Source organism: Onychostoma macrolepis, chromosome 09, assembly GCF_012432095.1.
Source record: "Onychostoma macrolepis isolate SWU-2019 chromosome 09, ASM1243209v1, whole genome shotgun sequence".
Taxonomy (NCBI): Eukaryota; Metazoa; Chordata; class Actinopteri; order Cypriniformes; family Cyprinidae; genus Onychostoma; species Onychostoma macrolepis.
In genome coordinates, this window is record NC_081163.1 from 13,413,929 (window position 1) to 13,429,198 (window position 15,270).

General features: G+C 38.7%; 2 protein-coding genes across 9 annotated transcripts in view; one reads left to right on the top strand and one right to left on the bottom strand.

Annotated features, from left to right (window-relative positions):
* The first annotated feature begins 941 nt into the window (after positions 1-941).
* rpl8 (ribosomal protein L8) lies at positions 942-3,265 on the top strand. The gene is made up of 6 exons (XM_058788240.1): positions 942-1,078; positions 1,725-1,868; positions 1,946-2,087; positions 2,172-2,390; positions 2,846-2,961; positions 3,068-3,265. Exons 2-6 carry the CDS (start codon positions 1,731-1,733, stop codon positions 3,224-3,226), a joined length of 774 nt encoding a protein of 257 aa, XP_058644223.1. The 5' UTR covers positions 942-1,078; positions 1,725-1,730; the 3' UTR covers positions 3,227-3,265.
* A 3,320-nt stretch (positions 3,266-6,585) lies between these two features.
* The window catches only part of usp9 (ubiquitin specific peptidase 9), a 35,059-nt gene continuing 26,374 nt past the window's right edge, over positions 6,586-15,270 (bottom strand). For 3 of the 8 annotated variants that reach the window (XM_058786686.1, XM_058786684.1, XM_058786683.1), the window contains 11 exons: positions 14,259-14,382; positions 13,926-14,151; positions 13,681-13,810; positions 13,404-13,589; positions 12,822-13,042; positions 12,331-12,419; positions 11,033-11,189; positions 10,735-10,947; positions 9,946-10,053; positions 9,021-9,116; positions 6,586-8,363 (listed from right to left, as the gene is read on the bottom strand). In XM_058786686.1, coding sequence (XP_058642669.1) covers positions 8,226-8,363; positions 9,021-9,116; positions 9,946-10,053; positions 10,735-10,947; positions 11,033-11,189; positions 12,331-12,419; positions 12,822-13,042; positions 13,404-13,589; positions 13,681-13,810; positions 13,926-14,151; positions 14,259-14,382 — 1,688 coding nt within the window. In that variant the 3' untranslated portion in view covers positions 6,586-8,225. The remainder of the gene's footprint in view (positions 8,364-9,020; positions 9,117-9,945; positions 10,054-10,734; positions 10,948-11,032; positions 11,190-12,330; positions 12,420-12,821; positions 13,043-13,403; positions 13,590-13,680; positions 13,811-13,925; positions 14,152-14,258; positions 14,383-15,270) is intronic. The other 5 variants (XM_058786691.1, XM_058786688.1, XM_058786690.1 and 2 more) reach the window with 3 other exon arrangements.

Sequence of the window (15,270 nt, forward strand, 5' to 3'; positions counted from 1 at the left end):
TTTATGTTCCCGTTGATTTTTATTCACTTATTGATCACGTGTTTAACATTAATGCTTTCTGTATTTAAATGTAAATATATAACTCGTGAACAGGTCATTTTCAAATTATGTAGAATTGTAGAAACACTGTGTACATTTAGGATACTTAAAATGCTATCTATGAGATGAATCAAATGAACAAAATTTGAGAATACAAAATAATGGTAATGAACACAGAATTAAAATTTGACACTGTGATTGAAATGTCATTGACTTAACAAATGACAAGAATTTTGCGATGCACGGACAAATTACATACACTGAGTGTGTGAGAGCTTTTTGTTGATAACAGAGATACATGTTTTGAAGCACAAAATAGCGCAATATGCAATGGCATAATTTTAGACAACAGACAATGATTTGGCCATTTTAGTCCAAAGCATATACACAGAATATATATATATATATATCGTTTTTATGGGTGTTTTCCAACTTATAGCACTTTTAAGTCCCACTTTTAAGATTTTCATTGTGAACTTATTATGCATTTATTATAGATTTCTGAAAATGACTGATTGAAATGGTAAGAATTCTGTGATGCACATTAACTGTTTGTAGGCTAATTGTTAGCGGACAAATTAAGCAGACCAGTGTGCGCGTGAGAGCCTTCTTTAAATAAAAGACTAAATGTTTAATAAAATAGCATATTTTTAAACAATAGATAAAAATGTTATAAATTTTGACCAATGCCTGCAACAGACAGGTGATTGAGCCGATGCTGCCTCCTCATGGTGTCTTTTTATACTACCTTTTATACTATATAAAAAGATGCTTGTTGTTATCAGTATCACGATACATACACCACGAAGAAGGTAATACTATATTAAATAACATATCGGGAGCAACTATGCTTGTGTCACCAGTGAAAGATAAAACGCTCGTTACTTTAATTTCAGCCGGTTCCCATGTTCATCCTCTAGGGGGCGGACCCCAGACTGAACACACATCCGGGTACTTGACCTCCTCTCCCCCGCCCATTTCTCCGGAAGAAAATCCCCATCGTTCCCTTTTACTTCCTCTTTCCGTCAACGGAGTTTAGGTATGAGAAACAATCTTCTGTGTCTCTGCTCAATCTGATTACAATCACCGTTTAAAGTTCACCATCCACGGCTACAACATGCCGTATAATATCAACATAATACTTAAAGACATATCTTTGCTCTTTCGGGTCTCAGTGTTGAAACTGAATGTGATATTTGTAGTAGAAGTGAATCCGTGGTCATGTTGTGGCCTCGAGCGCCGGTGACTGCGTAAAGACTCGGCGGAGTTTATTTCAACTAAACGACCTTAATCAATTTGTTAACCAGCGAATTATTAAGAGTTGTTTTTAATCGTGCGTGGGTTCGTTAGTGTGGGACGCTGTTCGCTACTAGCTATTCGTAAGTCATCTCTGAATTCATTATAGTGGCTGTCAGTGTGCTAAACGATGAGTTAACTTAACTTAAGTTTTTAAAAAGTTAACGTTACTTTAGTGTTATTCTCAATCTCAATGACCTTCTTCCTTCTGTTGAGCAAAACAAGCATATGTTAAGCAGACTGACAGCTAATACAGGCATTTTCATTGCAGCCTTTTCTTTATAATGTGAATGGTGACCATGTGAGTTGTAATGCAGAACGAGATACTGCCTCTATGTAAATATAGCATTGAGATGTCTTATTAAACGTCTTACTGCTTATTTCTACAGGCCGCAATGGGACGTGTGATCAGGGGTCAGAGAAAAGGTGCGGGCTCCGTCTTCAAAGCCCATGTCAAGCACAGAAAAGGTGCTGCTAAACTCCGTCATATCGACTTCGCTGAACGCCATGGCTACATCAAGGGGATTGTGAAGGTAACATTGTGAAGTAATGAAAATATCACTTGTTTGAATAGGGACGTTACAAAGAAAAATCCTGTTTTTTCCTCTAGGACATCATTCACGACCCTGGCCGTGGAGCTCCACTGGCTAAGGTGGTGTTCCGTGACCCATACCGCTTCAAGAAGAGGACAGAGCTGTTCATTGCAGCTGAAGGCATCCACACTGGGCAGTTCATCTACTGTGGCAAGAAAGGTAATGCATTTTGAGTTGAGAATTGGTCAAACAAACATCTGGCCTTGTGTGCACATGCTGATCAAAGTGATTGGACCGTTATAGCCCAGCTGAACATTGGCAATGTGCTCCCCGTTGGCACCATGCCCGAGGGTACCATTGTCTGCTGTCTGGAGGAGAAGCCTGGAGATAGAGGCAAACTCGCTCGTGCATCTGGAAACTACGCCACAGTCATCTCCCATAACCCTGAGACCAAGAAATCCAGAGTCAAGCTTCCATCTGGATCCAAAAAGGTCATCTCTTCTGCAAACAGAGCTGTTGTTGGTAAGCAAACCTGAATGTTTTAGGTGATATCAAAAAGTTTTTGGTTAATAACCTATTGTGTTTCTTGCATTGCATGGTTATAATTCAGATTTGACTTTGTGGTGCTTGCTGTTGAATCTCTCCATTGAAATATGCTGTGATCATAGGGATCTATAAATTGAGAATATAATTTATGGATGTGTTCTGTAGCACAGGGTTTCTCAAATTTGAAGGGGATTGTAACTTGAAGAGCTAATAATGACAAAAATGTTCAATTGAATTTTAAAAAATTATTAAAAACATCTAAAAGTGAAATAACAGATGTTAATCTCTGGTGGTACTTTAAAATGTCAAAGAGGTTCAACTCACAAAGTTTGGGAATCCCTGCTGTGGCAAATGATTAGGGGTATTTGTGTATTCAATTTTGAATCTCCAAGTCTTAAATATAAACTGAAGTCTATTGTCTCTTATTGAAGGTGTTGTTGCTGGTGGTGGTCGTATTGACAAACCCATCCTGAAGGCAGGACGTGCATACCACAAGTACAAGGCCAAGAGGAACTGCTGGCCTCGTGTCCGTGGTGTGGCTATGAACGTAAGCAAACTTCTTTTTTATTTATTTGTTATTCCAGGTAATTTCAGATTCTGATTTGTTGCCTAAATGCTGGTTTTAAATCTGACCTGTGCTGTTTGTTCTCCAGCCTGTTGAGCATCCCTTCGGTGGTGGTAACCATCAGCATATTGGCAAGCCCTCAACAATCAGGAGGGACGCACCCGCTGGACGCAAGGTCGGTCTCATCGCTGCCCGTCGTACTGGCAGACTGCGTGGAACAAAGACCGTCCAGGACAAGGAAAACTAATGTGCATCTTCATAATAAAATGTGTCCCAACAAATTTAATTTGCCTCTTGATGTCTTTTTCAGTTATTGACAGTTACTTAGTTTTTATTGGAACACTGCACAACATCAAAAGCATAAAAACAAACACTCTTTAATCAAATTACAAAAAAAAAAAATCGCCTGCTTTTAATTTTACATTTGTAAGGGGTGAATATTTAGAATTTTAGAAGTTACAAGGGTTCCAGCATAAAGAGTTTCTACTGTCAGGAAAAACGTAATTTTAAAGTGGTATACAGACCTGAAAAGGTATTTTAAAATATTACGTTACTTTAAAGTATAGTAAAAGATATTAAATTAATATTGAAGTATCAAATTATTCTAGTTGTACTCTGATCAGCTGGAAACTGATAGTACACAAATACAAAAATATAGAACTTTTTAAATCATTCCTGTTTGTAATCATGAGTGACAAAAATGTGAGGGAACATTAAAACAAGGTTATGGAAAGTTACAGAATCACCCATTGGTCTTGTAGACAACATAAATCTTAGATACAGAATATATAACTAGTAATGATAGGAATTTTAATTTATAAGAATACATTGTTAACTACCTTCTGTGAGTCATATCCATGTCTGGGCAGCGAGACAAATTTCTAGTGTAGCAGTCCACAGTCTTTAGCTCAGTCTTCCCAGACTCGCTTCATTTCCTGTTGAAAAACAGTTCTCACCCTGCAAATATTAAGATTGGCCTTGCGTGTGTTATTAAAGCTGGTTAAGAATGGCAGGTGAGCTCTGCAACCTACGCAACAGGAAGAACAATTTAAGTGTTCTCAGGAACCTGTTGGAAGTGTTTGCCTTGGACTATTTGTAATCTAGTGTTTACAAGATTATCTGAATGTTAACATGATTTTGTGTGCAAACATTGGGTTTAAATGAAAATGTTATTAGATATACGTTTATTAAGCAAAAAGCCTTTCCCATAATTCAACTTAGTATTCCCAGGATTGTTGTATTCTAAGGAAAATGTGTTTATGTGGGTTTAATGGATTTTATTTGTTGCTGTGTGTCTTTTCTAATCAGAGACTGAGAAGCTTAAAAAGAATATGGTTCTGGAATAGCAGTCCAAACTGGTTTAAAACGAGCTTAAGCTTCTTTTCAACTGCAAGACCAAACACTGACAGGTTTATGAGCATATTATTGACATTCCATAAAAATACTCCCATTCATTTGGGTGACTTGAAATACAGGTGCTGGTCATATAATTAGAATATCATCAAAAAGTTGATTTATTTCACTAATTCCATTCAAAAAGTGAAACTTGTATATTATATTCATTCATTACACACAGACCGATATATTTCAAATGTTTATTTCTTTTAATTTTGATGATTAGAGCTTACAGCTCATGAAAGTCAAAAATCAGTATCTCAAAATATTAGAATATTACTTAAGACCAATACAAAGAAAGGATTTTTAGAAATCTTGGCCAACTGAAAAGTATGAAAATGAAAAGTATGAGCATGTACAGAACTCAATACTTGGGGCTCCTTTTGCCTGAATTACTGCAGCAATGCGGCGTGGCATGGAGTCGATCAGTCTGTGGCACTGCTCAGGTGTTATGAGAGCCCAGGTTGCTCTGATAGTGGCCTTCAGCTCATCTGCATTGTTGGGTCTGGTGTCTCTCATCTTCCTCTTGACAATACCCCACAGATTCTCTATGGGGTTCAGGTCAGGCGAGTTTGCTGGCCAATCAAGCACAGTAACACTATGGTCATTGAACCAGCTTTTGGTACCTTTGGCAGTGTGGGCAGGTGCCAAGTCCTGCTGGAAAATGAAATCAGCATCTCCATAAAGCTTGTCAACAGAAGGAAGCATGAAGTGCTCTAAAATTTCCTGGTAGATGGCTGCGTTGACTGTGGACATCAGAAAACACAGTGGACCAACACCAGCAGATGACATGGCAGCCCAAATCATCATTGGCTGTGGAAACTTCACACTGGACTTCAAGCAACATGGATTCTGTGCCTCTCCACTCTTCCTTCAGACTCTGGGACCTTGATTTCCAAATGAAATGTAAAATTTACTTTCATCTGAAAGAGGACTTTGGACCACTGAGCAACAGTGCAGTTCTTTTTCTCCGCAGCCCAGTTAAGATGCTTCTGACGTTGTCTCTGGTTCAGAAGTGGCTTGGTAGCCCTTTTCCTGAAGACGTCTGAGCGTGGTGACTCTTGATGCACTGACTCCAGCTTCAGTTCTCTCCTTGTGAAGCTCTCACAAGTGTTTGAATCGGCTTTGCTTGACTGTATTCTCAAGCTTGCAGTCATCCCTGTTGCTTGTGCACTTTTTCCTACCCAAATTCTTCCTTCCAGTCAACTTTGCATTTAATTTGCTTTGATACAGCACTCTGTAAACAGCCACACCTTTCAGTAATGACCTTCTGTGACTTACCCTCTTTGTGGAGGGTGTCAATGTTCGTCTTCTGGATCATTGCCAAGTCAGCAGTCTTCCCCATTATTGTGGTTTCAAAGAACAAGAGATACCCAGAATTTATACTGTAGGGATGGTCATTTATTCAAACTCAAATGTAAATATTCTAATATTTTGAGATACTGATTTTTGACTTTCATGAGCTGTAAGCTCTAATCATCGAAATTAAAACAAAAAAACTTTTGAAATATATCAGTCTGTGTGTAATGAATGAATATAATATACAAGTTTCACTTTTTGAATGGAATTAGTGAAATAAATCAACTTTTTGATGATATTCTAATTATATGACCAGCACCTGTATGTGACCCTGGACCACAAAACCAGTCATAAGTAGCATGGGTATATTTGTAGAAATAGCTAAAAATACATTGTATGGGTCAAAATGATCTATTTCTTTTATTTTCATAGGATATTAAGTAAAGATCATGTTCCATGAAGATATTTTGTAAAGTTTCTACTGTAAACATTAAAACTTGATTTTTGAGTAGTAATAGGCATTGTCAAAGACTTTTAGACAGCTTTAAAGGCAATTTTCCCAATATTTAGACTTTTTTTGCACCCTCAGATTTCAGATATTCAAATAGTTCCATCTCCGCCAAATATTGTCCCATCCCAACAAACCATACATCAATGGGAAGCTTATTTATTCAGCTTGATACATTTTTGTGGTTCAGGGTCACATATAAAAGTGTTGCCTGTCAATATTCTATGGACTATTATAAAGGCAATTTAAAATCTAATACTTAACCCACCAACACACATGGTTGCAATTACATTTTTCATTTTTGTGCCAATAGAGCTGTGCTCTCTACAGTGATTATAAATGTACTTGAAACAATCAATACAAAACATCTCGCAGTGTTGAATCTTCACAATAATACACACACATTTTCCCGATTTCTTTTCTTTATTCTTGAAGGGCGCAATGCTTTTCTCTAATATTTCTGTGCACAAAAACCTCACAAAGTGAAAGTCAACATTGTGACTGTGGCTTCAGAATTCAACGTCACATCATGGCCAAAACAAAAGTCGGCAAAAAACAGGGCGAAGAACTCTGTACAGTCAATAATCTTTAAAAATAACACAAGGACAAAAATGTTCCTCTTAAATCAAATTCTATTTTTCTTTTAGTGAAATACAACAAAATAAATTCTATAAAATAAAACAGCAAAATATTTAAATATAGGATGGGCAGAATATTTTCATTTGCAGGAGTATTTGGTATTTTTTCCAACAAAATCCAAGAAAAAAAGCATTCAAGTTACCAATTAAATACATACAGTATCTACTGATGTTTACTCCTTTAATCCAAGAGACTTTACTAACTGAAGTTGCAACATGACTAACCAGCAGTTATTTTATGGTACAACCCTGCTTTTACGTTCACTCTCCTTAAATGAAGAATCCCCAAACCGAGGCTCTTTGAGTACACGAATGCGAACAGGGATCATGAAGTCAGGCGACCCACTAAATTGCCAGGAGGTCATTTGTCTGACGCAAAGGTCGAGACAAAGAAGCAAAACGAGTTCTGTCCACTAATGTTCCAGGCATCCTGGCATAAACTGTTGCATATATTTTCTCTTTCTAAAATTCCTATCATCAAAACCTAAGCATTTATCCCACCAAAAAAAAAAAGCAACAGCCAAATATTTATCTGAGGAAACGTGTGCAATTGTAAAGCCACTTACTTCTTACATTGCTTCGAAAACATCAAATCTAGAAGAGCATATGGAGGAGGGGACCAACAAAAGGGCTCTTCCAAATCGCCGTGGAGAAAGAAAAATAGCAGAATCGCCCTTCGGCTATACTAGTTTGATGTGAAGCCATGCTAAGATGTTATAGCGTGTCAGCTGGAGCTTTCAGATTACTGAATTACCAGAAAAAGAAGAAAAAAAAAAAGAAGAAAGAAAAAAGGCAATAGGAATTTCGAGAATAAAGTTGCATCATCACCCCATTCACATCAACTAAACGTCAAGATCATAACCCAACCGTCCCATCGTTCACAAACTATGGCCAACTCTTGCTCACGAGGTGCCATAGCCGGTTAAGCTTTGACATGAATATAATGTATGATCAAAAGCAGAATGACCCAAACGGCCCAAACCTTACTACTGAGCATGGGATAAAACAGGGATTTTTTTTTTGTCTTTCACTGTTGTATTTGCTTTTTTTTTTCGGTTTTCTATTTTCATAAATCTGCAGTCTCCCAACAGCATCACACACGCTGTTGCTTTTGAACAGTCAAAACATTAACATAGTATGTACACCTCTGTCATGAGACAAGTGCAACAGGCCCGTTTTATTATTACAAACAATATGCACAGTCCACTGCAAGTTACACTTTTGACAGTTAATACTGCAGAGCAGACGGTGAAGAGACTCTCCACTCCAGGGTTAGAAATTGAGGGAAGCTGAATGTTCTGGTTACACGGGCTCTGGAGTAGAGCAGCATGGTGGGGCCTGGCCTTGCTCTGGATTCGAGTATCTCGTTGGAGAACTCAGATGGAGGACAGTGTGACAACATATTGTTAGTCTTTAGTCTGGCTGGGCGGCACCTCCTCAGGGGGCTCCCAGTTCTCTTGTGCTCGTGGGCCTGGACGCTGAGGGTTGTTGACGTGCTGTGCTGCGGGGCCAGTGTACGGCTGCGTATGCGGGAGGTTATTCTGCTGAAAAGACAAGAACAATCAAATTACTACATGACAATCAGAAGAATTTATACTTATATAGTTGCACATCTACAAGTCTGAGTAAACCATAACTGATGTGCATTTAAAAGTGACTTGAGCAATATATTCATAACAATTAAAAAAAATAAATTGCTCAATTATTTACACATTCAACGATCAAAAACACTCCCAACTGGGGTAAACATGAAAGCCATTAGTCAGCGAAATTTACCAGGTAAAACAAACGAATCCAAATAAACTGCTGTTCAAATGTATGTTCAATAAAGAGAAATACTTTTTATTCAGCAAAGATGCATTAAATTGATCTAAAGTTAAATAGTATTCATACACATTTTTTCTTTTTTAAGAGTTGCATTAAATTATAATATTTGGGCTGTATTTGATTAAATAAATGCACTTTTTCAAAAAGCATCTAATGGACCAAAAACTTTAGCCATCCAATACTAAACAACAAACTTTCAAACGAGGAACTCAGAGCCCCACTTTTTTAATGCGAGGTCCCAGTACAATAGGTTTGCACTTTGCAGTGAAGAAAGTTTATGAAAGTCTTTGGAATGGTCCTATCACAAATACAGGATATGGTTTAAGAGAGGTCTAAGAGTAGCATGAGGTTTGTGTGACTGTGAAGCTCAGTACCTGTTGAAACTTTGTGCCTGGAGAGTGAGGGTACAGAGCAGTGTCCTCTGGAGGAGAAGTGTCCTGCTCATCAAGGGCCTCCTGCTCATCAGGCTCCTAAAACAAGCATCACAAATGAAGCTGAGCATTTGACATACAATATATCTACGTACAATATAATTAAATATGAAACCGTTTGCTTAATACTAACTAACCAGGGATATTTGTGAATAATGCCCTCTATAAAGAGTCCCTTACGATATACAACAAATTTCAAGGCTTTATCGGTTTGACAAACAAGGAAAATTATTAGGGGGACTTGGTGAAATCCAATGACAGATGAGGGGACGCCATAAATAGACAACACAAACCAAACACTCCTATACTTTAATTTGATTAAACTTTTTTTTGTTTTAACTTAAGGAAGCTTCTGATGACAGAACAGGAATTTGCCCAAGGATGAACAGATTAGACAGTGGCGTGACTATAACACTAAACATTCTCCTGAACACCGTGTTCTTCATCAGAGAAAGTTAATCATCAGAACGGAATACAAACCTAACACCACATCCAAATTTGCATAGTCAGACAAAAGCTTCTTAGAAGTGCAGGTTGTTTTCAGATCAGATGACCAGAACATTTTACATTCCCAAAATAAAATCAGACTCAAAACAAAAAAGAAAAACCCCACCAGACACAAAAATGACCTCCAACTCATCTGTACACTATAGCCAAGGCTTAGAGTTTTCGATCACTTAGTTACCACATTAAGACTTGTAGTTGCGTAGAAAGAAACAGTTTGGACACATTGAGATGAGGACGAAATAACAGTTGATTTTGAGCTGTTTTTGAGGGAGGTGGAAGATGGTTCTGCCTACATCACGCCCTGTGAACACCAAAAAGTTACGCAGATGGCACCAGTGTGGCCGGGCCATACGAGTCTTACGGTGTGCTGTTGTTGGCCTGTCACTTCCCCTGGCAAAAGTTGCTGTGTCGAGGACGGGTTCCGGCCAGCGTCCTCTTCAGATACCACCTCGTGCTTCGTTAAGTGACACTAATTTGAAACGGCAGTTAATATTGCATACTGTTTCAACAAATTATGCATCTATGGCTGCATACATTTAACATTTGTAGAAATTTGCTACTGATTAAACTAGATAAAGAAAGAGCCTTATTTCTGCAAATCAATAGAAATGGCTTTAAAAAAAAAAAAAAGAAGAAAAAAAAACATCTATGGCATGAAATCAAGTGTAAATGTAATGAAACTTAAATTTATGCAAATATCAACATTTATAACTGCTTTGCGTTATAAAAATGAAAACCTGGAAATAAAAGTCGAAAACTCAAAGCCCTATCTATAGTTAAACGTGGCCATTTAGCACACAAAACATTTCTAGATCAGAAAAGATTTCCTTTTAAAACCTCTTCAAAATTGCTTTTCAAAGGTTAAACATTTGATATGTGCCTGCCCATCATTATACAGTCATACTGTGAGATTTCAGTGCTGATTTAAAAAAAAAAAAAAAAAAATTGTTTGTCTACATTACACCAGCATGATCAGTATTTATTGAGCGGGGTTCTTAAAAGGCAACCATGCAAAAATTTAAAAACAAATGTAATTACTAAAAAGTTTCAACTAATGGGCAGAAGCACACATGCATTAGACTTTAAACTAAACTAAACATACTGGCACTAATGTTGCAGACAATGAGGGGTGGCATGTGCGATCACTTACCTCTTCTGGACACAACTCGCAGGCCTTGGCTAAAGTCATACGGGCACTGTGGGAGCGCTCCAGGAAGTATCCATTAGAAGTCTCATTGCTCTGGACAGGAGGGGACCAGTTGTTATACGTGTATTGGGTATTGCCAGTGTACGGTCTCCGTTCCAGCTCATCACCAAGCCACTCCACTGCCCAGGTCCACTTCCTTTTTAAATCTCCATTACTCTGGAAAAGGTAAACCATAATCAGTTTTTACATGCATTTAAAAAAAAAAAAAAAATCACATGCAGTCTTTCATTATCAAGCTCACCTGGAGAATTTGGTAGGCCACTGAACAGTTGCTGAAAAGAGCCACCATGCATTTGATACACTGATAAGCTCTCTTTTGGTAGTGATTTTTGGAGCGCTGAATGGTGTCAAAAAGCCCATCACGGTCATCAGGGATTCCTTTCAGCACATTGTGGATCCTAACAAACAAAGGAAAAGAGCAGAGCAGGACATTATGATGCACATTTAGGAATTTAATCTTAAAAAAAAAAAAAAAAAAGAGGTCAAGAGGCCTAAAGATTAAAGGGTTAGGTCACCCAGAAATGAAAATTAGCCCATGTTTTCCTCACCCTCAAAGCATCCTAGGTGTATGACTTTCTTCTTTCAGGCGAATCCAATCGGAGTTATTTTAAAACATTTTCTTGCTCTTCCAAGCGTTTGAATGGGATTAGGCGGGTGTTTCTGTTCAACAGTTCAACAGTCCAAAAGTAGTCAAATAAAACGTGCCCTCACACAGCTCCAGCGGGTGAATAAAGATCTCCTGTAACGAACTGATGCGTTTTTGGTAAGAAAAATATCCATATTTAAACTTCTGCTGACTGTCATACATGCAAGCCGTTCCGGCAGATGACGTGTGACGAACGCGGAGAGAGAACAAAAAATGCCGGTCATTAATTAGAAGCACAAAACGAGGATTTGTAAAGAAATTTCGATATAAGCCAAGAGGAGACTGGTTTTCCTTTGCTAAAGTAAGGAAACTTTGCTTAATTTTGCTCCTGTAAACAAACTCACGAGACTAGCATAGCTTAGAGGCGCGCGCACGACGCATACGTCCTACGTCATCAGCCCGGAACGACTTGTACGACAGATAGCGGAAGTGAGAAAAAAGTGTTTATTACGTTTGAAATACGGATAATTTTTCTTACAAAAATGCATGGATTCGCTACAGGAGACCTTTATTCACGCCCTGGAGCCGTGTGAGGCACACTTTATTATGGATGCGAACGCTTTATTTGACGTCTTTTGGACTGTTGAACAGAAACACCCACCGCAATGATAGCGTTTGGAATAGCCAGGACAATTTTTAATATAACTCTGATTCGATTCTTCTGAAAGAAGAAAGTCATATACACCTAGGATGCCTTGAGGGTGAGTAAAATCACAGGCTAACTTTCATTTCTGGGTGAATTAACCCTTTAAGGACTTCACTCCAGGAACTGAATTGTAGTACTCAATTACCATTGTGCCATTATGCGTTTCAGGCTGTTCTGGGGCTTTTTCTTCGTACATTGGTTCATATAAGAGACATTTGCTAAACTTGAAGTGGAAAGATAGACTGACCTGTGAGTCTGCCATGAGTCCTCAATAAACAAGATTTGAAGGAGCAAGTCCAGGTAAGGCCTTAACTCATACGTGTATGAATATGCCACCTACGCAAAAACACCAATGTTAATAACCATCTACAGACAATCAGAAACATGGCTAGATGATACAGCGAAACTTATATTTTTTATACATTTAACATCAACATAAGAGTTAACAGACGGTTGTGAATAAACACAGTTTATTCACAGACCATCCAAACTCCAATAGCATTATGCTACTTAAGTTTAAACCAGATGCTATTAAAATACTTGTCTAAATTCTCTCACTCACAATTTGCAAGAGTGGGAGATAGAATGAAACAAGTTTAGTCCAATGAACGTCTTTAGGAAACTGAATGGCCAAATAAAATGTAAATATTGTAATTTCATTGTTATAAGTGCACAATGTTGCTTAAGTGGAAAATCGTCAACATTTTCTCAAAGACAAATGCTGGTAATCCCCCTCACCTGCCACAGTAGTTCACTCAGCACAGTGGAGGAAAACTGTGGGTTTTCCCAACAACAGAATCTCAGCAGTTTGATAGTGTCCTCCGAGTTACTGCAGTCCTCGATAATCTTCTTCACATAACTGGTACGCACAAACAGGATGTCCACCACCAGCTGCTGCAGAGGCATGATGGGAGCGGTGATGTTGGGGTCACCATACGGGTTTGGTAGGGGTGGGTTTCCTAAAAGTGTCAACATGTGGAAATGTCAGTTCATATCCTGGCTTGTGGTCTGGAAAAAATGTTTGTTTTCCATGCAAATCATTAAATTAGTGTCAACATATCAAACTACTAAAACAGTGTATTGGCTTGGGAAAAAAAAAAAAAAAAAGTGCATCTCTGCTTGTTTGTCTTTAAATGCCCTCAGCTCCAAGCAATGCCAACCTGGCACTCATGCCTGGAGATGGCTGTGTGTCAGTCAGGAATTCCTGAGCAAGGATGAGTATCTTCATTGGGCAATGGGGACCAAAACTGCATGTGAAAGCCTACAGACCATTTTGTTATCAGAACACACACATTTTGCAGCAATGTATAAAATTCTCACCATTGATAGAGGACTGCATACGTGATGTCACATCACAGCAGCGAACCAGCTGTGAGACCACAGTATAGAGCTTTCCGAGCTCAGCATACTGGTACTTAATGGGAGGGCCGGGGCCCTCATCCAGAGCCACAAGCATGAAGGTAGCTGGTACCCCGAGCTTCAACAGCTGCGTCTTCTCTGCCAAGCCTGAGAGAAAGAAATTGAGTGAGACAGGACAGAACTATAGCATGCAAGCCCGTATGGATGTAGACCTTAAGGGTGGCGAGGTGGTCCTTACCAAGGTTGGCATACATGACGAAAAGGTTGAAGTACTGCTGCAGGTGACGGCCATGCTCAGACACTTCCCTTCTCAGCAGATTAAGTACAGCACGGAACAAGTGCTCACTTAAACTCAAATTATCACAGCTCTGAGACAAAAGGACATAAAATGAAAAATGTACAAGAACCTATGGAGTGAGCTCTGAATTTCAGACATTACCCGATTTCCCATGAATGAGGGAAGCCTACACTGACGAGACATACCTGACTTGAAGGTCCAGGTGAGGCGATGGGTGAAGGGCAGGGTCCATCTTGCAGGGAGAAATGTGCAATGAATACAATGAGTTTGGAGAAGGCTCCTCGAACCTCTGCACTGGGACACTCAAGCAGGTACTCCGAGAAGCGGTTCGGATATGCAAAGAGGACGTTGTGTGCAAACCAGTAACGCACAGTCTTACTGTGTCGTAGTAAGATGCACAGAGCATCATACCTGAAATAAAAGAAACGAGGACCAACTAATTGTAGATAAACGAGGAATCAACTGTTCAAGAACACAGGCAAGCATGTGCCTGATAAACACAGAAATCACATGCTTACCAATCACTAGCAGGGCCACGGACAATTTTCTTGGTGTGGAATCCAGTACTGAAGAGAAATTTAGCAGCGAGCTGTATACTAATCATAGCCATTTCTTCTGCTTCAGGCAAAAGATGGTCTTGACCTAAAAGCCACAAATAAAATAATCGTTAATGCTACAATGACTTTCACCATCCCTTGGAATAGATTATTCTGCAGCAGCAACAATAGGAGTATGATGTGTAATGAGGAAAAAGGAAACCCATTTCCCAAACACGCTTCGAGGCCAAGTAGCCTTTTTCACACTTCCGCGTTTCTGGCTTCTGGATTGGCGCTTGCAGGGTAAAAGTTTTTCCGGTGACAACAGCGGCCGTACTTAACAAGAATGAATTTGAGAATCAAAGTCTTTTTACAAATTAGATCCTATGAAAATGCTTGAGCTGCTGGTACTGTACTCTACAAAGCTCAAACATTTCACAATTAACTGTTTGGTCAGCTCGGGTCATCACAAATACAAGTTTGTTTAATTCTAAATGGTGGCAGTTATAATTCAGTTAGCTTTGACATTCTGTCCGTTTGGTGCTGGCTGTGCATTATGACTCTCCACATGATTTTTCAATATTATTATTATTAAAGTAATGTTGTATTTTCTACTTGCTCTCCTTTGAATTATTAATGTGATGGGGTAAATGTACGTAGTATAATGTTTAATATGTATTTTCCAGGGCACAAGAGATGACTCCGATTCATGTCTTTGTTCCTATTCTATTGGGATTACATTGTTGTGCTGAGTTTAATATGCTTCAACCGGACTGAGAATTGTTTAATGTATTCTTGGAAAAATGTGCATCTGGTCATAAATGCTGTCATTTTGAAGTAATTTATCATGATGTGGTGATTCGAGGGAAATGACTGAGTAAATTGAGTCTGCCGGAGACTGAGAATAGAAACCATGTGGTGCTATGTTAACCATATTATCTCATGAGTCAGCGGTCTGAGTGACCATATAAAGTTACAAGTAAAATGTTATTTC